The sequence below is a fragment of the Anser cygnoides genome, chromosome 3 (genome assembly GCF_040182565.1).
Source record: "Anser cygnoides isolate HZ-2024a breed goose chromosome 3, Taihu_goose_T2T_genome, whole genome shotgun sequence".
NCBI lineage: Eukaryota > Metazoa > Chordata > Aves > Anseriformes > Anatidae > Anser > Anser cygnoides.
Window position 1 is genome coordinate 58,324,798 of NC_089875.1, and position 21,766 is coordinate 58,346,563.

Genomic DNA, 21,766 nt, shown 5'->3' on the forward strand with positions numbered 1-21,766 from the left:
ATTGCCTACTATACTGTCTGACTGCCAAATATACAAGAGGTGATTTGCCAAGAGAAAAAAGCACTCCAAGAATGTAAAATCCTACAGTAACAATTGATGCATTTGGAAAACAAAACCAAAAACACCAACACCACCCCAAAAGAACAACCAACCAACAAAACAACCCAACAGCTACTAATTTACTTCTTGGGAGCACACAAAATCTTTAGCAAAAAGATCTTTTAGCCTCAGATGAAAATTGCAGAAAACTATTTCTGTAACATTATTAATGTTTAAAAACTATCTTTAAAAATAATAATAAATATTTTAGTAGTTGCTCACAAAATGATACTTAGTCTCCAGGAGACAGTGATATCAGATTTGAGAAAACCTTAAAAGAAATCCCTGTTTGTTTTTTTTTTTCCTGTGCTAATAATAGGCTCATTTACTACCTTATTTTTTCCCTTAATCTTTCTAAATGAAAAGTAAATGATATCTGATACTGTCAACATTTTCCCTAGTAGAGTCTGATCCAGCTCTTCTTGAAGTCAGTGGAAAGATTCCTGTTGACTCAGTGGAAGTGGCTTTGCTCCATAGGAATGATTCCACTTGGCTTCCCTGTGTTACCAGTGAGGAACAGACAATCCCAGCATACCAGCACCCTTGCAGCAGAAGCGGTTGCTACACAATGCCTGATAATCTGCAGTGTTAAAACATTTCAAAAGCATGCTTCTTTTCAGTCCCTTTTTAAAAACAGCTCTGCCTTCCCTTGTTCTTTGCATGGGTAAGTACAATGGGTGACACAAAGATAGTCCCTTTCATATGGGAACCAGGTAAACATGATACAAAATAAACACTGAGTTTGGTTCTGTTCTCATTTACACCATTCTTACAAGGGCTAGTCCAGTGAAGATACTCCTGATTGATTTCATTGTAAATGAGATCAGAACCAAGGCATGACCCTTTACATTATACTATGAAAAACACATCTTAAAAACCAATAAATTTGTTCTAGAGACAGTACAAGGAATAATGTAACACAGGATTTCTTACCATTGTTTGGCTTATCGGTTCTATTAGTATCAGGCATGTTAGTGGTGACAGTGGGTGGTGTAGGAGTAGTAGCATTTACAGTAGCTGGTAATAAAGATGAGAAAGAGGTGAACTTGAATGAAATATGAATGTTAATGAGGTAAGACAAAATGGGAACAACTCATGACAACGTAAAATGAAACCATCTACACACAGTGCCATATATGTTAAACATTGTTTTCTGTTCAAAGTGACGAATGGACACGAACTGAAGTCCCAGTCCTGCAATCTTCACTTTCACTGACTTCAGTGGGAGGTTTGCCAGTGGAAGGATTGCAAGATCAGTCCTGTACTGCTTTCATAAATTCAAAATCCTCTTATGAGAGCTTCAGATCCAAACAGCTGTGCAAAGACCAGAAAACAGATCTTACAAGTTCTAAGATTCATGCACTTAGAAAGAATAATTGTCCCTGCTCAGGGGATGAGGATGACAAAGAAATGTGAAACTGAAACACCCATTTAAGGTTTTCATTAACTCAATTGAACTCTATATAATGAAAAGAATTGAAATCAGACTTGGAATTATTGGAGTGGAATACATATTTTGAAAGCTTCATGTAGGATCTTAGCTGTACTCTTCCCACTGACACTAACAGGAGTCATCCCACACAACATTGGAAAATGTTTCCCAGGAGAACTAGCTAGAACGTTTCTCATAGTCAGAGTGAGAAGCCAAAACTTCAAATTCCCCTCACTGAAGACTGGGAGGGTACACACTCGAGAGGAACAAAGCACTTCAAAATCACACCACTGAATTTTCAAATAGTTTGGAAAATAATTTATCTAGTAAGTCCCAGGAATGTAAATCCTGTCACTGACAGCTTTCTTCTTTTCCTGAAAACTCTTTTTACAATGTGAAGATTTGTGCAATATATAATCTCACAGTGTAACACATCTTTTGCAGATTTTGACCAAGAATCAACCTGGAAAGGTTAAGCAATCGTATTTTAACTATGAAATTGAATTTTTGATTTTTTGTTAGGTTGCTGTATTTAACATTTTGAGTCTAAAATTCATAAACTCAGGCCTCAGTTTAGGGAATGGGTTTATGTTCAAGTTTCAGTGAAATAAGAAAATTGAGAAAAGAGAAGGAAGAGTTGGATGTTGCAGTAAACAGGAGTTCTAACAGGGAAAGGGAGAACAGAAAGTCACACCCTGTTATATAAAAAAGGTGTTCTTACAAATAACTTCAGGGCTATATTTTCTGAGAAAAAAGTTTTAAGGCTTCTTGCTGATTGTGTCTTCCAGCCAACACTGTTAAAAAAGGTATCTTCCAATGAATGAAAATATTTGCTAGGCACAATGAAGAAAACAGCTCTGACATAATGATGACATAATGATGGCAACCACAAATATTGTTACTGGTGCTGTTGCACAACACACAACAAACAAACAAACTAAAAAGGAATCCAAAGTGGACTCTCAGCTTAAAATAAGTCTGCAGTGCTGAAAGAAATACAGACGTCTTTTTATGATTTACATTATGGTGATGATGATGATGAAGGTGAAGAAGATGATGATGATGAACAGCACAAATCTGATGCACCACTTTCAAAGTAACTAACACAAAGCCAGTGACACTTGACCAAACACTCTTTGGAGAAGGAAACAGTATTACCCTGGTGAAAAGTACTCAAAAAGTTTGTTGAAAATATGATGATCTCAGAATTTAAGGAAGGCAAGCTTGAAAGAGAACATCTTTTATTAGAAGCAGTATGTACTTCAAATTTGTTTGTCTGAAAGTGTGTCTATTTCTACAGCCCTATTAGGTGATTTAATGTTAGATACTCTTTCTCCTTTCACACCATGCCGTTTTAACATAAGAAATCTCTCTGAGTTCTTCCAAGAGAATAGACAAACATCTTTATACAACGGCTGTATTACCTCTTCCCATAGAAAAAGAGTAATACTGAATAATTTTTTGGTAAGGTATTTGGGTATCAGTATTTAGAACATATTATGCTTTGTGAGTTTGATGGCTGAATATTGCTGTTTGAAATCTGATTTTAAACAGAACTGGCATTTCACTTTCTCTATGGAGACTTCCATATGCTCCAAGACCTTAAACCAAATCTACCATGGGAACAACTGGGAGAAGTACACTGGAGACTATCACAGATGTCTTACTGGCTTCTCAAGCAGAGTGCATTTCTCTTTTTATCTTTAAACTAAATCTGATTTACTTGCAAATGTTGGGTTAGAAGGAGATCCAAGACTTCCTCTCCCTTTTATATTTTATTCTCTGCTTCCTCTATCTTCCATCACACAGCTTGAAAAGGGTTACAGAGCATGATATATTTTTGATGCAGCTGCTGCTGTGATTAAAGTTTTAACATGTCACCTCACTAGCAGGTCTGTGTTCATGAATATATTGTGGAAATGGGCTGATGTTGCTCATGTTCATTTTTATAGAACTTCAGCCACTAAGCAGAGTGGAAAGAATGAACTATCCTTGTATGTGCAATGATTCACAAGGCATGGAAATCTTTAGGGTTCAGCTCCTCCTTGCATTCCACTGAGCTGACCTTTCAAAAGACCTGATGAATTTTTATATGTGGTGATTTTGACACTATTTATCTATCACTAGGTGCTGCAACAAAGTCTTTTATTAACTAATAGCTGCTGGATTTTGCAGTCCAATGTTAACTTTTCACCTGCTAATCTCAAAGTATTTAGCCTCAAAATAGCCTACTGGAAAAATATGAATAATAATAAGTTGTTTTATTTACATATGTTTATTTCTTGTTTACAGATGTACCTATTTCTTATCCTGGTTAATATTTTACTGTCAAAATGTGCAGGATGAAAAGAGGTGAAGAGAGAACTGAAAGCAGTCTATTAATGCAGTTTTGATATAATAGAGATTATTTGGAAAATATATTATCAAGGGGACGATCACATTTTTTCCACATATTGTATGTACATGACATCCTCACATTTGATGAGTCTAAGGTGTTCCTCTCCTTTCTATTCTTATTGCAATTCAGACTTTCATTAAAAAAATAAATAAAAACATGAAAAGAAAAAAATAGAAAATAAGAAAGAAGTGGAATAAAATAAAATATCAAGATAAATAAAGATTTAACAAAGATGAAACTGTGAAAATGACCTGAGCTTCTTACCTTGGCAAAGGCTTCCTAGGTTTGCACAACTTGTTGGTTCAATTGTAGAAGAAGGAATTAGGTATGAGCCTTTAGAAAAAAGAAAGTCAAATAATTAGACAGGTTTGTCTACTGGGCATAAAACCAACATGTCTCAAAATATATCTTGCAGTGACACAGTCTTCTTCCTATTTTCTCTCAATGATAAAACTAATAATACCATTTGCCTTCTTACGTATTTTCATTTCCTGTTGCTGCTGAGGGATCCACAAAAACAAACCCTGCCTTACATGGTACAGTCACTTACATATCCTCCCCTGGCTTTCTTATACTCTCCCCAGCTGTAGCTAAATAACAGCCCATTAAATGAATGCAGCTTGTGTGTACTCTGAAATGGCTCTGTGTGGAGGGGTTGGTATGGCTGTAGAATTTATGGCATCTTCACGAGCAACAGCATGCGCCTTGGAGAAGCAACCACAGTGTGCTGTTGCAGCACAGGTTACCCACCATACAGTTCTGAGTAATCTGCCTGTGGCAGACTCCAGCCAGATAAAAGGTGATTAAACTTGCTCCTGTGCCCAGGGCGTGGGTGTGATTAATATTCTGGTATGCATGATTTATAAGCAGATAATGTTGTAAATCTGTATCTCTGCTGAATTATTCACTACTACACGCATGTACTTTGATGATCTCGAGACAAAAATGGGGAATGTAAGAGTGGGTACAGAAAATGAACTGGTTAAACTGCATTAATTACACTTTGTGTATCCCAGCAGATCAGCTGCAGCTGCAGCTGCTTTTGCACGTTATGTTGAAAATAATAGGGCCATACAGCAGGGCATAATCTGAACCTACTGGGAGTGTTGTCTGTTTGACTTTCGTTTTACCACTTCAGAATCATATTGACTCAGTGAGGTTCTCTTATGAAACACCATATCCTTCCATAAAATTACAGAGCCATCACCCACCAGCTTGTAAAGATAGCTATGAAAATATTTCCTGTGATGGAAGAACAGATGAAGCATGGGGCTTCAATACAGAAGTCCTGACATGCCACGGATACTATTACATGTATTGCCAAAAAAAATACAGGAAAGAATTTAAAACGTGATTCTCTACAAATACTAAAGTTAAGTTATTTTGTGGGGGTTTTGTTTGTTTGTTTTGTTTTGCTTTTGTTTGTTTGATTGTTTGAAATGGATTAAGAGATACAGGCAAATTGACTTCCTTTATAGACTTCCTATTAACTTCAGGAAGCAAGTTCTAAGTTCCCTACCTTCTGCATGAGACTTTTTTCCAAAATATATTTGCTTCTGTTAAACAGCCAACATCCAAACCTGCTGTGAATAACCTCCTCCCGATGCTATATCAGGGAAAGATCACCTGAAAGATGGCAGAAAATCTGCAGACTTTAGAAGACACCTGTCAGAATACTGTACCCTTTAAAGAGGAATATTTTCAGTGAATATGTTAAATTACCTTTTTTGATTTTTAATCAGGTTGAATTCTAGCCAGACTAGACTTTCCCTCAGTGCTAAATAAGTACAATGATCCAGCTATGAACAGACACTTGGCACAAGCTCCCTTATTAAGCTCAGAGGCATGGTCAGTAATAGGAACAGCAGACATGGCCCTGCATTACGGACACTTTGTGTGATGTATCTCACCTACTTTAAATGTCTAAAACTCAGACATCCATATCTGTTTATCATGCTACATTTTCTTTATAGTCAGTGGAGAGAAACAGGCACTCCTGCAGTATAAAACTTCTGACTTAACTGAGACATCTTCTCTAATGTGAAATGAACTGACAACCTGAACAGCCTTTTTCAATCCATTATTCATAAACAGCACTGAGTGTAATTAGCTCAGCCTTAAACAACTATCTTTCAGCTGCCTAAGCAGACAGATCCTACTCCAAGTTAAATTTGACTGCAAAATTAAGAATTTTGATTTGGGAAGGAAGGACCCAAATGAAGTACACAATACAGTAATTGCAGGCACAAGCAGACATACAGCCAAGATAACCTTAAATTGAGTGGGTCATATTCTGCTATATGTGCAGCCTTTGCAGGCTCCAAAATCAGTACAGTATTTGTATTTGACTAAATACTCCTCGGTTTGTCTGCACTGAGCTCTGCACTGATTCTATTACACTGTTCTCACTACTTAAACTACTTCTTTTAAAGTTAGTCTGGATTAGGCTGTGTATATATACCTTTAAATGCAAGCCCTGCGAAGGTACAGCAATGAAAAAAGAATTCCGTCAAGTCTTCCAGAAACACCCCACCATGATTGCACAGCTGTGAAAACATTAGTCTAAGGAATAAACTAGGAGAAGGTAAAATTATGAAAAGATTATCTGGAACAATTTGTTGGTGTTTTTATCCTCAGGAAACCTACTTGTAAAAGCTTTGTCTGAAAAATAATGAAAATAATATCCTCTGAAAAATTTAAAGAGTGTTCAGGCACAAATAATTTGAGAGGTTTTTGTTTGTTTGTTTGTTTGTTTTTTTGTTACAAGCAGATTCCTGGGAAAACATCATTGGAGCTGAGCGAAAACCTCTTTTTTGCATAAATCCTTCCACTGCAGCTAAATGAAGTCTAATCAGTTAATCTCACCACTGTCAGTGGTTTATTCATGGTTGATAGTCTGACTCATCAACTCTCATGTTAAAGGCTCGTTTTACAATGAAGGCTTTTATTCAAGAAGATGAAGGCAAAAAAATTCTAACAATACCATCTCTGGGATTAGTAACAATTTCTGAATCTGCTTTGCACCCCACATGTTTTTTTTTAGGACATTCGCTGGTCCAGAGAAGCCTGTATCATATTGGGTAATTTAACATCTTTGAAAAAAGGAAAGTGGTTAGTAAGTTTTCTCACATGCTTAGTTACAGGAAGTAACAATGCTTATATAGAGATACACTTGAAGCAGCATGTATGGAAAGCTGGGCCTATGTTCTTGCTAATGTTAGAATGCTGACACATGTTTTCTAAAATAATCTGCCGTAAGGAAACCACTGAAAAAAATGACTTCCCAAAGGATAAAGCTGTGATGTGGAATGCAAATAACTGTATTACTTCTGTGAGTACAGTTATGATATTACACTAATATCACAGGACAGTACAGTGTTTAATAGAAAGAGGGACAAGATCCATACTCCAGTCAAAATCAGATAAGACTGCAATGTTTACAGGCATCTTGGTAGGTAGTTTAGTCAAAGTCTTGTGGTCATCTTCTTGGTATAATGGTTTAAGAAGAGTAAGATTTTCTGGGAAACTACTTTCTCTCAGATTTTTCTATTTGTATGGATGGAAAAACAACTTTTGAGTTTGGATCAACTTTATCAGTTATGATCAATGTTTATGTTAGCATCTTTGTTGTGCTGGTAGGCACCTAGAGGTATGCTGAGAGCTGTCCCACTAAGTCTACCTCACATTTTGGTTTCAGTAAACTAAGCAAGTAAAATGTGATGTTAGCCACCTTAATCCCTCATGAGCTACTAGATAGAGAAACCGGAATGTCTTAATGATGCCAGGTTCTGTTTTAAACTACAGATTCCCAGAATGCTGACAGGTACTGCTGTCAGGAGACACATTGACACAAGTTATGTTTAAACTAGTAAGTAGAAAGGTGGAGAGGACAACAGTAGATCTGAAGAGACGTTATATAGTTCAAAGAGAACCAATATTTGTAACTGTTGACTATTTTTTTTTGTTAGTTTGTTTAACAAATGTGTATTTGATGCAATAGGGTGTCTCAGACACCATGGGCATGGAGTTCCATAGCATTACAGTTTCACTAGCATCATATATGTGCATGTATAAGCTACTACTGACCATGGCTCCAATTTTCCCCTATGCATTTTAAAATTATCCAAATATGTTTAAAGCTTTCACTAATTAAAACATTTGCTTGCTTATTTTAAAAAGTAAAATACTGTTCCAAACTGACAAGAATTTTTCAGTTTTAAATTTTCTTTTTCTGGAAAAAAAAAGTTCCAGGAGAAAATCATCAAGCAGCTGTAATATCATATAAATATAGAAAAATTACACCTGGACATTTATAAGAATAAAGTGCCTGAGCCATGGAATGAGGATAGGTCAGACAACATATTAAAATTTATCTCCCAGTGTAACCTACAGGAAGAAAAACCTTCAATAACTACCAATTGAAAGAAAGGTTGACAAGATGTTATCAGCACGATAAGAACCAATGATTTTGATATAAATCTCTTTCTTTCCATCTGTCTCCTTTAATTTATCTTTTCTTGTCCTTTTCTATCTTGTATGCATTACCAGTTTGCCTCTGCTTTTACTGGCTGTCTGCACATGCAGAAAAATGCTAACAGGTGCTTCTTCTAGCTAATGAAAGCACCAAAGTGCAGGTACAAAAACATTTACTAAGCGGTTAGTTAACACGTATTTTTTTCTCTCTAGAGACCATGGTAGTCTAACTTGAGGGTAGCAGGTACTTTCCTTCAACTGTCATTTCATGTCAGTAGAATTTCAGGAAACAAACCACTGGGAAAGAACTCTGATCTGTAGATTATTTCAAGCAGCAACTCAAAATACTTAGGAGACTTTTTCTTTTCCCTTATAGAATCAACTTTATGCCCTTTCAAAGACTCTGTGTATGGTAAGAATTGAGCTAAACTCAAAGAAATGCAAGATCTACCTGTTTTTCTTTCACAATAACTTTTTTTTTTTTTTCCTTGCTGTGGTAAGATATTTTCAGCACAATGCAGAAGTGTGGGGGGAAAATAAGCAAAAAAGAATTGGCAAGGCATACTCACCACAACTCAAATTGTTTTCTGCTTTCAGTGCTGAAGTTGGAATACTCCAGAATTCATTTTCCCAGTCTACAATGTTTCCTTTCACATCGCAGCTGAGGTTGGCCAGTGTTTGAGCATTCATGGTGAAATTCCAGAGGCGGAAGTTGTAAATGTCCCCATTTAGAGAGCTCACTTCATTGCTGTTAGAGCCCAGCACCAGCCTACCGTTTCCAGGGATAACTTTGCCAAACATAGCCGGACAGTATACATTATGATAGGTACTTTTGGCATATACACCTATGGCGCCCGAGAAGCTATCCCCTACTACACAGAGCTGTTCAAAGGTTCCTGTGAAAAACTCTGCATTTCGAGGCAATACATTATCAAGAAAGCACTGTGTCCCTGAGATGGACAGAAAATGGCCTTTTGTGGTCTTCCCAAAGCCAAAGAACTCTTTCGACGACACATCAGTGTAGGAGAAGATCTTCCAGTCGTCATTGTCATCGCTGCTGCTCTTAGTTGCTTCAAAGCACAGTGTGAACTGGCTAAGCTCTGGAACCAAGACTGTCTCTGCCACGGACACGGCATCAACATCAGGATCCTGGGGAATGATGACCTTCTGATTCCTCAGAGACACGGCGACTAGAACAGAGAGCAGATAAATAAATTAACTCGAAAATAGTCTCATATAAAAATAAAGGCAGGCTGGCAGCAGTTTAACAGTGTTTTTTTTATCAGTATACTATAACAAAAGCACATGTTGAGGGGAATTTGGCTTGGGAGTACACTCAACCAAAAACATTCCTTTTCAGCAGGATGGAGAATGCTGCTCTACCCACAGCTAACTACTCCAGAAGTTGCATTAAGAGCAATATTAGGAAATATTACCTACTAGCTTCCGCTCACTTTATAAAAATTACTACACATTCATCTAGGAAGGTTGCATTATGCAATAGAGTAAACCAGTTATTTTAAAAATACAGTATAACTTTTTAAAGATGTATTATTTTAATTACTTGTCTGCATGACTGCATTACACCAATAAAGTTCAGGCCTCACTTTTAAATATTAATATCGCAGTTGAATAAAACCTCCATTACATTCCTTGACAAACTGAAGACTTTTGTTCCTGAATTCTGGTAATATGTTTCTGCAATGCATCTTCCCATTTTGTTGCCTTCTGGTTGAACACTGCAATCGTGTTTGTGAATATTTATATCGAAGCTGTTCACTCTTTGCAAATATTTGTGTCAGTAGTTTAAGATTCGGTACAAGTATCTAGAAATGGGTAGCCCTCTTGCAAAAAATGCACTGCAGTAGGGGTATTTAGGCATGGGCAGAATTTGTCTCTGATTTTTATTAAGTATTCTCATTTGCACTGGCAAAATGGCAGTCACCAAATGTGAAAAACAGTATCTAATGACATATGCTTTTTCTCCATGAGTGTATTAATGACAATTCTGCTGCGTCTACTTTGGAGAACATTATTTTTCAAAATAAAGTGTCAGTATATTCAGTTTTATTGGTACATTTATGGCAGAAAATTTCTTCAAGTAAATTTCTCCACATAAAGAAGTTTCAGGTTATCAGTAATGAAAAAGTATCAAAGTCAACAAGACTTGTTGCAGCCGTTCTTGGTTTTACTTCTGGCTCCACAGTTCTGCGGCAGATCGCATCTCCAACAAATGTCTTCCAGCTCTCTGACAGGCTTTGACAGTGCATATGCTGGAACCGAAACTGGATTTTGCTAGACTTGAAGAATAATCGTCACATTAAAAGCACGGTCTCCCCTGGGATTTTTAAATGATGGTATGTCACATGCTAATTATTATACTTGCTCCCTTTTCAGAGTGAAATAAAACTTTTCATTCTGAGGGGGTGAGATATATGAGGGAATGGTGACTGTCATGCCCCATTCAGGAAGAGACAGACATATGGACTATAAAGATCCTGTATATTCTATGGTATTACACTTTCTTTTTATCAGCAGCTTGCAGACTCTGAGCTCCAGACTACCATATTTGGATATATGAAAGGACATAATTTGACCGATACATACTATAGTAAAAAAACCTAAAGCATTATGCATTATCTGCCAACCCAGCGACTGAAGAATGGGACGGAAGAGAGAATTTCTGGGCTTTTATAGTTACTGGATTTACTTCATAGATTTTTTTGTTTGTTTGTTTCCCAAGCACAGAAGTATGTTGGAACAATTTTATAGATAGAAAATGTGTTCAACTTTCCATCGAAAACAAGGGCATTTTTTTCATGAGTTAATTATACAGTACAGTTCTTTATGTAACATGTAAAGTGTTCCAGAAGAAGTATAAAGATTCAAGACTTGAAAAAGAAGAAAGCTCATTCATATGAGCACCACCCAGACTGTGTTAGGGTGGTCAGGAGAGCTACGGACCACCTGGTCACATTTAAACAGTGTAAGAAGAGAAATAAACAGGGAGAATCCCGCTGCTCTGGTACTGAACAAATGTACTCAAAATTACTGTACTCTTCTGACAGATTTAACCATTGGCACCTTCCCCCTACAGTGAAAGGACAAAACTGACAAGTATCTTACACATGTGGAGAAAACAGAATCCTGCCATCAACATTAAGAGCTCTCTCCCAGTTGCTGTTGTACAGCCAGTCGTCATACTGATGAATTTCAGATGTTAGTACTGGAGAAGCTGATTGGTCTCTGAGGGAGAATATATATATATTCTTGGTCTGTTCATTCAAGTGTTTAGACTACATGCAGGGTGATGTTAAACTGTTTCTGTTAGGAAGATAACTGGATTATAAAGAACAGGGTTTACTTTGGACGCATTGCTATTTACTTATGAAAAATGTACAAAAGTCTTGGCAGCTGGGATGCAGCAGAAGCAATCAGCAACAGGCAGCTCACTGTTCTAAAATCCACATCTGCTTTTATGGGAGTGCTGTGATGACAAGAAGTCTGCCTCTGCTTCTTTTTAGAGCCCCTTCCTTACTTGTCTTTGTTTCAGCTATCTTACATCTCTTACACGCCTTTACACACAAGCAACCAAGGAGTCTCTTGACTATTTTACAATCACTTGTGGGGAAAACTGCTTTCCTGCCAGCTGATGGGCTTTTCAGCATGGTTCGGTGCCTTGTGTGGTGGTTTCTGCTGTTCCTAGCTTCACTGCTTTCAGCTGTCCCTACATTGATGCTGGAAGAAATGCACCAGCTTTAATGGTGTCTACACACTACATACCTATTTGAGAAGTTTTGTTGCAGTGAATGCTGCACTGACTCATCCTTTAATCTGGGCTACAGCAGTACTACTCAAATTTGTGCTAATTTATGTGACATTGTCTCAAGAATTTCTGCATTAACGGAGGTCTGTTGGCTCTTCCTCCTCTCCATTGGGTATCTGAGTGAGTTCAACTCATCAATGGAGCTATTACTTACACAGTTAAGTATTACTAGAAAATTATTTAACAAGCCAGCTCTTCAGCTGCTGTAAATTGACATAATTCCCCTAAGAGTAGCAAAGCTGTATTCATTTACTGCAGCTGAGGATATGGCCTATCTATCTGCTTTTGCTGTGTTGCATTTGTGTGGGCAGCCAGCTTGTTATGTGTAACAGGATGTGCTCTGTGAAACTCGGTTTGAAACCACTGTTACACAAAACTGAGCAGTCACACAAACGCTGTTCTATTCTCAGCCAGTTCCCTCCTCAAACTTATTTGCTCTTATTTGTTTTTCCTCACATATATTTTGCCTTGTGTACATTTCGTATTAAGATGTATTATTAGTATCTTTATAAGTGCAATTTCTAGATAGCAAACTGCTGTATGTCTTTGAACGGCCCTTTGCATTCCACATACATATTTCTTTGTCAAAGTCAAAATAGAACAAACCACTTAATTTTATTATTTATATATGATCGTTGCTGAGAAATGACAGAAAACATGATTAGAGTACTATAACACCATACCCCTCTCTCTGGAAGAAATTCATGATATTGCCTGGGTATCATGTTTATGATGGTAAGAATGGTGCCAGTTTGACAATGGAGCTTTGAAGCTCCACAATGACCTGAAATGAGTGGGTGTAGCACCACCCCCCTGCCTTTAGGAATTCTCTGCAAGAACAGGAAAGCACTGCACTGATGTCTGCCATGCAGATGCATTGTAATTTTAGCACGTATGTTGATGTCTGATTGTCTACATGCTTTTATTTTTTTTTCTATGAAAGGAAAGCACTATGTTACCTTTAACCAAACTCCTTTTCTGTATCCATTGCCTGGTTAAAGGCTGCCATGCAGAATGTGGCCTATAGGTTATAAGTTGCCCTAGGTGCACACAGCCACCTGTCCTCTATAACGTCCACAGTCAAAATCATGAATTTAACTGAGAGTTATAGATTTGGAATAAAGAAACAAAAATTTAGGAACCTTAGATGAGATAGCTTAAGAGCAGGCCTTAACACGGAGTGCCTGAACTAACATATAATATTGAAATATGTTGCTGGTGAAGATCCCTGACACCTTTACTCACAATGGTGCGTAGCCTTCTTATTCAAAATAAAAGGGTATCTTCCAAGACTTTTTAACTGTAAGGGTGCTATCTGTGAAGGTAAGGTACTGTTCAATTTGGCAAGGAGGTAATATTTTTGAAATACATTACCTATATGTAAGTATAATACAAATGATTTTCTAACTATATATGTTGCCCTTTCTTCTTCTCTTCATTGAATACATCTGAGGATAATATTGCATCTTGCAATTCCTGCTGAAAGTTATCTTATGTCTTATTCTTAAACATTAAAATAGCAAAGAGGAATAATGCAATAAATCATGTTGCATAATCTGATTGCATACCATTTTATATGATCTACTTGATTTAACAACTTGCTGTACAGGAAGAGCCACTACTTTCAAACAGAGAAACCTTTTCAGAAGATTTGTTTCCACTTACAGAAGAGAACAGGTGCTCCTAGAGTTATTACTATACTCTCTCTGTCAGCATGAAAGGATCTCAGCATAAAGAAATATTTTTAGTTCCTCTGATATGACTTTACCTTTTTTCTTTTCAGAACTGCAAACTAATTTTCCTGGCATAATCAGGACTATTTTTGTCTTATAATTATGGAGGTTGTTATGTTTATTATTTTAAAATATTGTATGTGTAATAGGTATTTTGACTTTTTTTTTTTTTCATCAAAAAGGTATAGTTGTGACTGAGAACTGAAAATCTTCTTGCTCTGTGTTTCTACGCAACCAGCCAATACAACATAAGTATTATGTGCTACATTTGGGCAGTCCCCAGTGTCAGGACAGACCGGGTAATGAATTGATCAAGAGCAGGCCTGCGATGAAGGAGTAGGGGATACCAATGAATGTAAAGCTCGGCATGAGCTGGCATTGTGTACCTGCAGCCCACAAAGCCAGTCATGTCCTGGGCTGCATTTTGATTCAGAAGAAGCGTGGTCAGCAGGTTGAGGGAGGTGTTTCCCTTTATTCTGCTCCCCTGAGACCCCACCTGGAGTCCTTCTGGAGTTCTGGGGTCCTGAACAGAAAAGAGGCGTGGCAATCCTAATGCCCTCATTTATGTTGCAGCCCTTTACTGTCATACCAAGAACAACTTCTAGTAATGCCTTAAACAACAAAACAAATATCAGTCACATATTATTTGTCGTCTTCTCCTAGGGTGAAAAGCATGGGTGTCTTTTTTTTTTTTTTCCCCTAATTGTTAGGCTTTTTAAAATCTAAGCATAGTTACATATTTACAAAGAGAAAGAAAGGTCAACGAACTGGAATGAAAGGTAGCAGTTATGCAGTGACAGTTTATCCCTGGGAGTTTATGCTAGAGACTGGAAAAAAACTGTGAGAAAGTTCTGCCTTTTGCACTAGTAGGGTGCAAACTATAGGGTGTTTCACTGGGCGAAAGGTTTTGGCTGGCCTTGCAGCTGTTGGCTAAGCTCATGCTCATGCTGGCCTTTATGTTACTATGTTCCTCTGCAGTTCCACTGACACTAAGGATGTGTCCCACTTCTAAATCTCTCAACATAAATCTTCAGAAAGAGACAAACTTGGGCCTAAAATTTTTGCATGTGAAAAGTTTTCTAATGCACTTAAGGATGTCATGTCCTGGAAAAAAAATATATATATATATATTTATCAACAGAAAAATAAATTAATTAAAAAACATACCAGATAACTCTATAGTTTCACCCTGCAGCCTCTCCGTCTCCTGTCACCCCTTCCCTTTTCATGGAGCACTTGACTCTGTCAGAAAAGGTCATTCTAATAAACTATAAGAAATTTCCTTCTAGCAGGACATTTTAGCTATTAGAGGTATGAAATGCTTTGGGTTTACTTACTTCGTACATAGCTGGCATTAAAACCTTTTTTTTGGATACTAAAGTCACTTTTGAAGGACACAATCATTTCATTTCCAGTAGAATTATATGATAATCCCTTGGCAGTGATTCCACAGAGGTTCATTGGGATCTCTCCATTGTCCAATGTCAGTGAATCATAAATGCAGCCTGGAGCTTCTTCAATGTCAAAATCAATAAATGTTAGCTGTATGATGAATCCATGAGGTGCTCGGATGATCCATTTGCATGCTTGGCTGTTGGGATAATCACTGGGGAAGCATGGAGAAGTGAAAACTCCAGAGGGGTCAGTTAATACAGTCCTACAGTTGTAGCATCCATGAGCTGGCAATGTAAACAGAGAAAGGTCAGGAAGAGTGATAATTTAACAGCAAATTAATCATCAACACTGTCTAAATATATTTCTATACAGAAAACCAAACAGAGATGGGAGGAAGACAGGCAGAAAAAGGCTTTGTTTCTAGCAAGCAAAATGCTAGAGGAATAATATGGCAAAATAATATTTTACATAAGAAATCTTGCAAATACAAATTATACCGTTAAATATTTGTTTGTGTATCCAATATATATCTGCCATGCATATTGAACCACTGTGCGAACAATGGTGAACTGAAAGCAACATTTTTGAATTATCAAAGGCAAATGAATTGTTAAACTGAAACTTCCAAGATGACTGGTATCATTTACATCTTTTGGCTGCTAGACTGATGCTGACTGCTGCTATTCCAGCAGCTCCATGCCCTGCCCTTGTTCCCAGTGGAATGTCCCTGGAATGCAACAGCACAAGAGATGGGCTGAGGAGCCACAGCAGCAGCATTCCACAGAGTCCAAGGTTAGTCATCAGCACTTCCGGCAAGTGCTCTCCACATCACCCAGAAGGGTAGCAGTGAACTACTACTGGCTTTTGAATCAACAACAAATTACTGCACTCTTCCCATGCTGAGTCAGCTCCATAGACGTTTGTGGCAGTCAAGCTCTAAAAAATTCTTATCTTTTCCTGATGCGCCTTCGCTCACCTGCTGTTCTTATCCATGACAATTCCAGACCCTGTTAGTCCACAGGGATACATTTCTTATTCTTTTTATATTTGCCCTTCTGTCATATATTTACTTAGTGTGTTGTTTGATATTATTACTGTGAATTGCCCACTGTTAAAATCTGCAACCATTTGCCAAAGCAGCGCTGAACAAACTAGGTGGGAGCAGAATATTACCAACAGATAACCAAAGAAACTAACCAGCACATCTATGCTGAATCACATTCCAAATATTTCATTAGGACAAGTGTGCATCAAGTAATATAAGTTTGAAAAAAATAGGAGAATACAAATATGTATTATTAGTTGTCTATGCCAAAAGCAGCAAAGCAAGTTGTTGTTCAAGTATTTAGGGAACAATCCTAAGAGAGGAATAAATACAACACACTTCTCCAAAGCACCCTTTATGTTTTTTTCCACTGCTTTGTTACTGATACTGTTTAGTCACATTCATATAGTGTTCAGCCTTAGCAAATAGAGCCTGACTCTGGGAACTGACATGGCAAAAAAAAGGAAATAGCTTATATCTGTAAAGAGAATTCTTAGGTATATTTTCCAGAGTTCTTATATTTTTATTTGCAAATCATGTATTCACATGGCCCATAAGAGGCAGAGATTAGTAATTAACTTGTCTTCCAGAGCCAAATGCAGGCTGGCTACATAAGAACTATGGAATGCATATTTGAGAAAAATAATATTGTCTTAATGATTTACAAGTGCCTTTGGGAAGATGTGGTACTCGTGACATTGGAAAACATGATCTGTGTAGTACAAGCTGGAACCCGTGCAATCTAATTTCTCTGCAAATCTGAACAGACAAAGGACTATGTTCACCTGCCCTGAAATCTTACTCTTCCATTTCTTAACCAGAGAGAGAATATGTACTTATTAGTATGGTGAATATAAATCCTGGAGTTGTACAAGGAGATGACAGCTTTGTCCAGGGGATTTTACAGAGATACGTATCAGTTTTCAGAGAACCACCCTAGACTGAGGGGAGGAGGAACAGGAAAAACATGCACTGAGCCACAAGCTGCTGCGGGCTGCTAGTCCAGGGCAAGTGAGCCTCTACAAGGCAGAAGACAGCCCAGGCCGGGGCGGCCTCCAGCTGGAAGGCTTGGTGATTCATACTTCTGCTTTCGTTATTTCTAGGATGAGGGCTACAGGGGCTGAAGATCTGGCAGCAGTGCTGTACCCACTCTCCTACCCATTTCTGATAGAGAAATAAGTGACACAGAGCTATCTGGGCAGTTGAGAGTTTTCCCTGTGAATCAGCTGCACCCAGATGGACCTGGAGCCAAAGGTTCAATACCAGGAGGTTATGCAAACACATGTGGGTGCTAATGCACACTCATTCAGCATTGGACCCCTAAAGGTTATCCTAATGGCATTATAAAACAATGCTGGCCAGAAGAAATATGCTATTTGTCAATAAAAGCAATGTCTAGTGTGCACCTCAAACTGGTAGGATATTACATTCAGCCTGAGACTAGAAAAGTAAAATTTGTCCATCAGAAAGAATATGGACATTCCTAGAAGCCTGCATTTACTAATTTTATTGATCACCACCAGCCTAAACAGAACTCAGCTGTTCTATTTTTCTTTCTCCTGATTATTTAAGCTGTGTTAAAAAATGTCAGTACATTTAGCAAAAATACTTTTATTTCTGCTTTCATATAAATACTAAAACATAAAAGTTATTTTACTGTTTTTTTCACCTTTCATCTTCTAACACATTTGCTAACATATTCTTTTTATTATTATTATTATTATATCTGTATTGTTTTGTTGTTTTTACAGCACTAAAAAAAAAAGGCAAAAAAAAAGGCCCTAAATTTAGTTAGGAAAATAAGTACTGTAAACTTTACATACATAGGAGAAACAGATTTGGTGAGCAAAATGGTTTGCTTCTTTGAAGTGGGTTGGCTCTGTTTTGGCATAGTGGCTATTCTGTCCATGACTGCAATTTGAAGGAGAAATATCCTGTTTTCATGCAAATGTCCGCAATAGTAAGTAAAAAGGAAAGAAAACAAACAACAAAACTATATATAAACAGAATGGTTTTGAATGGAACTTTTTGCACAGCTTCTCATGAGACAGTTATTTTTCTATAAACACCACCTATTTTACTCATTAAAGAGAAAAATTGCTGTGGCAACCCTAGGCTGTCAGCCAAAGCTGACAGATATTTTGCAATCCTATTGGCCCAGAGCAATTCTTAACTGTGGATACTGAATACCTACTGCAATACATACAACAAGCATTTCTGTAAGCAATATGATATATTTAGTTGATAATGGGAACAAATTTAGGTATAATATTCTTGGTCAGGAATCACACCTGCAGAACTTGCCCATCAGGTGTTTTGTTTTCACTCGAGACTACAGGAAATACATTCTGAAGAGTGAAAAAAAAAAAACCTTCAACTTTTCTTCCTCTCTGAATATGCTAAAAAAAAAAAAACAACAAAAAAAACACCCTCCCAATAAGGTGAAATCAAGCACTTGATTCCCACATTTCCTACATTAAAAGTTTCACGTGGCAACCCATTTGTTTCCTTCATGAGAACACTGTGGAGGAATACAGCTTTCATTTCATTATCACATTATTTTTTTTTTCTACAGGACTCATGCTTCATTTAATAAATGAATAGTTAAGAATTTAGTATGATGCTCCAACAGTATACTGAAAAGGAAAATTAACAAATTCCTCCAGAGTGTTTTAGAGCTTTCACAAATGTTAATTGATTTCAGAAGCTGTTGTAGAATCAGCTTTTTCCTTCCTACCATGCCCATTTTATAAGGATACAGTTAGGCACAGAGATAATGTGCAAAAATGGCAAAAGTTTCCATGGGTTTTGGGTTCCCAATCTGCAAAACAAGAGTACTGATTTTCCTTAACTACTTAGTATTTGTACAGCAATTTATATGTCCAAAGCACACTACCAATGACTTTAAACTGCAGCTGGGAGAGCAGACTGCCAATCTGGCCCACTGTAGAAAATCTAAAAATGAGTACTTAGTGGTCAATGGAAAACTTTGGTCATGACAATTTGGCCATCTTTAATAGGAACTTATCAGTAAAGACAGGGAGAGAATTCTGTTCTTATGGTGGCCAATTTTCCTAACCATAAGACCACTTCCTGTCTTCTGTGAGTTTCCTGCCTATCTCACATATATACCTTTTAATTTCTTCAAAGAGAAGGATGTACTATCCATTCCCTATACCACACTGAATCATTTGTACTAATACTAAAGGGCTAAGGGAAACAGTATGTGACCAACTGAAGAGACTAGTGTGACTTATGTGACTAACAAAGATAAGCACACACAAAATCCATACCCTAATATAGCCTAACTAATAGCCTACCATGTCCCATCAGCAAGAAACCCCTTGTCTCTTAAGAGCTCCAGCACAGACTTCCACTTGAACTAATGAAGACACCTGTGTGCTCTGAGATATACAATCTGAAAGTGACTTTCACAAACCAGTTGTGGACAGCTGAAGCCACAGTCAGACCAAGAGCTACAGCATTGACTCCCAGATTAGGGAAGGAAACATTCTGTATAACCGTTTCCCATACATTCACATTGCTCTTTTTCTACTTCTTCTTTCATGTCCAACATATTCCAGCACTTATCTCAAAAATCTGTGTTAATAGTCACATTTTCCTTTAGCTGTTAATATTTTTCTGTTTCTCTCTGTTGCCATCATTTTCCCCTTAAAACTCATATTTAGAACCCTTATACTCTGCACTTATCCATCAGACAAGAGTTCCAATTTCTTCTTGATCTGCTCTCCCTTCTACTCCTATCCAACCATGGAGAATTGCTGGGCAACAAATTTTGTTTGGCCAATAATTTTTTTTAAAAAAAGGAAAAGCAATACGGTTTGGGACACTGCCCAATTCAGCCCTAAAGGCTGAAAAGTTTGTGAAGGTTAGGATCAAAAGAAAATATTGTCTATAGGGAAAAATATCTGCTCTTATAACTCATGTGTTACACAGTTTATTTCCAAACTAAGTTACACCTTGCAATGGGATTTTTCTTTTTCTGTCCATTGGCTGTAGCACGGAACTGGCCTTCTGCACAGCATTTTCCACCTGACAGAAGTGTAAATGACTACATAGAGCGTAGGCAGTGGCAAAGGATACCAATGATAGACTGTGTGGGTTGAATTAACGCTATTTTTCAGTATTTTTCTTAATCCATTGAAAGGCTCCCTCGTAAAATTTTACTTTTTTTTTTTTTTTTAGCAGGATTCTGTTCTGGCATGAAGTTTAACTCTACTTCTCCCTGTAGAAAAGATGTCTTTTATATGAAAATAACCTGAAATAAATCTATGTAACTACAGGATCAAATTTTCAGAAAACAAAACAAAACAAAACAGCTTATGTTAACTTCTGTCTTATTCAAGTGAACGATAAAATCTTCCCTGCTGACAGAATTAGACTAACCCTAAACCACAGAGAATCTTAGCTACACTACCTAGCACTTTAGGTATAAAAAGCAGTACAGAGGTAATTATGATTTGCTTTTATGCAGACATCTGAGAACCTTTTAGCACTTTGCATATATCTGAAAAGTTAGCACTTACAAGTACTGTCAATTTCGACAAAGTAAGAGAAAAGCTCAGGAAGGTGCCACGATGCAGTCATTTATACATACAGCAAGTGTGTGGTAAAGTCCAAAATAGAAGTGAAACCTTACAATCATTCACAGTGACAGCATTGTTTTGTTGAGCATTAGGCAATAAAAAGTCTTTCTTTATAATAAGCAATTATTTCCCACCCCCTATTTCAAGGGTGCCATAATAAAGCAGATCTACAGAGATGAGATATGGCCAAACATTAGGTTAAACATATTTATGACTCCAAATAGATGGGTGAATGAGGTCAGTAGTAGACACACCTGCAGACAAGTAAGAGGAAGGGCCAAACCACCAAGATGTGGGTGGGCTGGAATGGCTACAGAAAAAACAAACCCATGTAATTTCAATATGAGACACAAACACTAAACCCAGAGCAGCAATCACATAGCAAAGGCTTCAACAGTAGTCCATCTATCTTCCCTTTAAAAAATTATTTCAGATGTAAAGGGAATCTGTAGATGCACATAAATATCTACATGAAAAATTTGGATACGTTTATTGCAGATAGGTGTCTAGTCATTCACTTTGGATATAAAGGAAATAATTCTCTGCATACTCACTGTCATCTATAGGATTAGATCTATATAATTTTTTTTGCAAAACAGCGAACACTCTTCTGCAGTCTTCTGAAGCCTATCCACACCAAACCACGATGTCTGCTCTGTGCTTAACCCACAATTTGAGTTTTTTCTGAGGAAGTAGAAATGGGAAGATGTGAGAGGATTACTTCTGTTTCTTTATTTACTTTCCAAAGTGTAGAAACT

At 37.3% G+C, this 21,766-nt stretch overlaps 1 protein-coding gene across 8 annotated transcripts in view; it reads right to left on the bottom strand.

The window, feature by feature from the left end:
• The window catches only part of ADGRG6 (adhesion G protein-coupled receptor G6), a 112,958-nt gene that overhangs the window by 52,074 nt on the left and 39,118 nt on the right, over positions 1-21,766 (bottom strand). For 6 of the 8 annotated variants that reach the window (XM_066994227.1, XM_066994229.1, XM_048080749.2 and 3 more), the window contains 4 exons: positions 15,299-15,640; positions 8,972-9,592; positions 4,194-4,262; positions 1,033-1,116 (listed from right to left, as the gene is read on the bottom strand). In XM_066994227.1, the coding sequence (XP_066850328.1) occupies positions 1,033-1,116; positions 4,194-4,262; positions 8,972-9,592; positions 15,299-15,640 (1,116 nt within the window). The other 2 variants (XM_066994228.1, XM_013194203.3) reach the window with 2 other exon arrangements.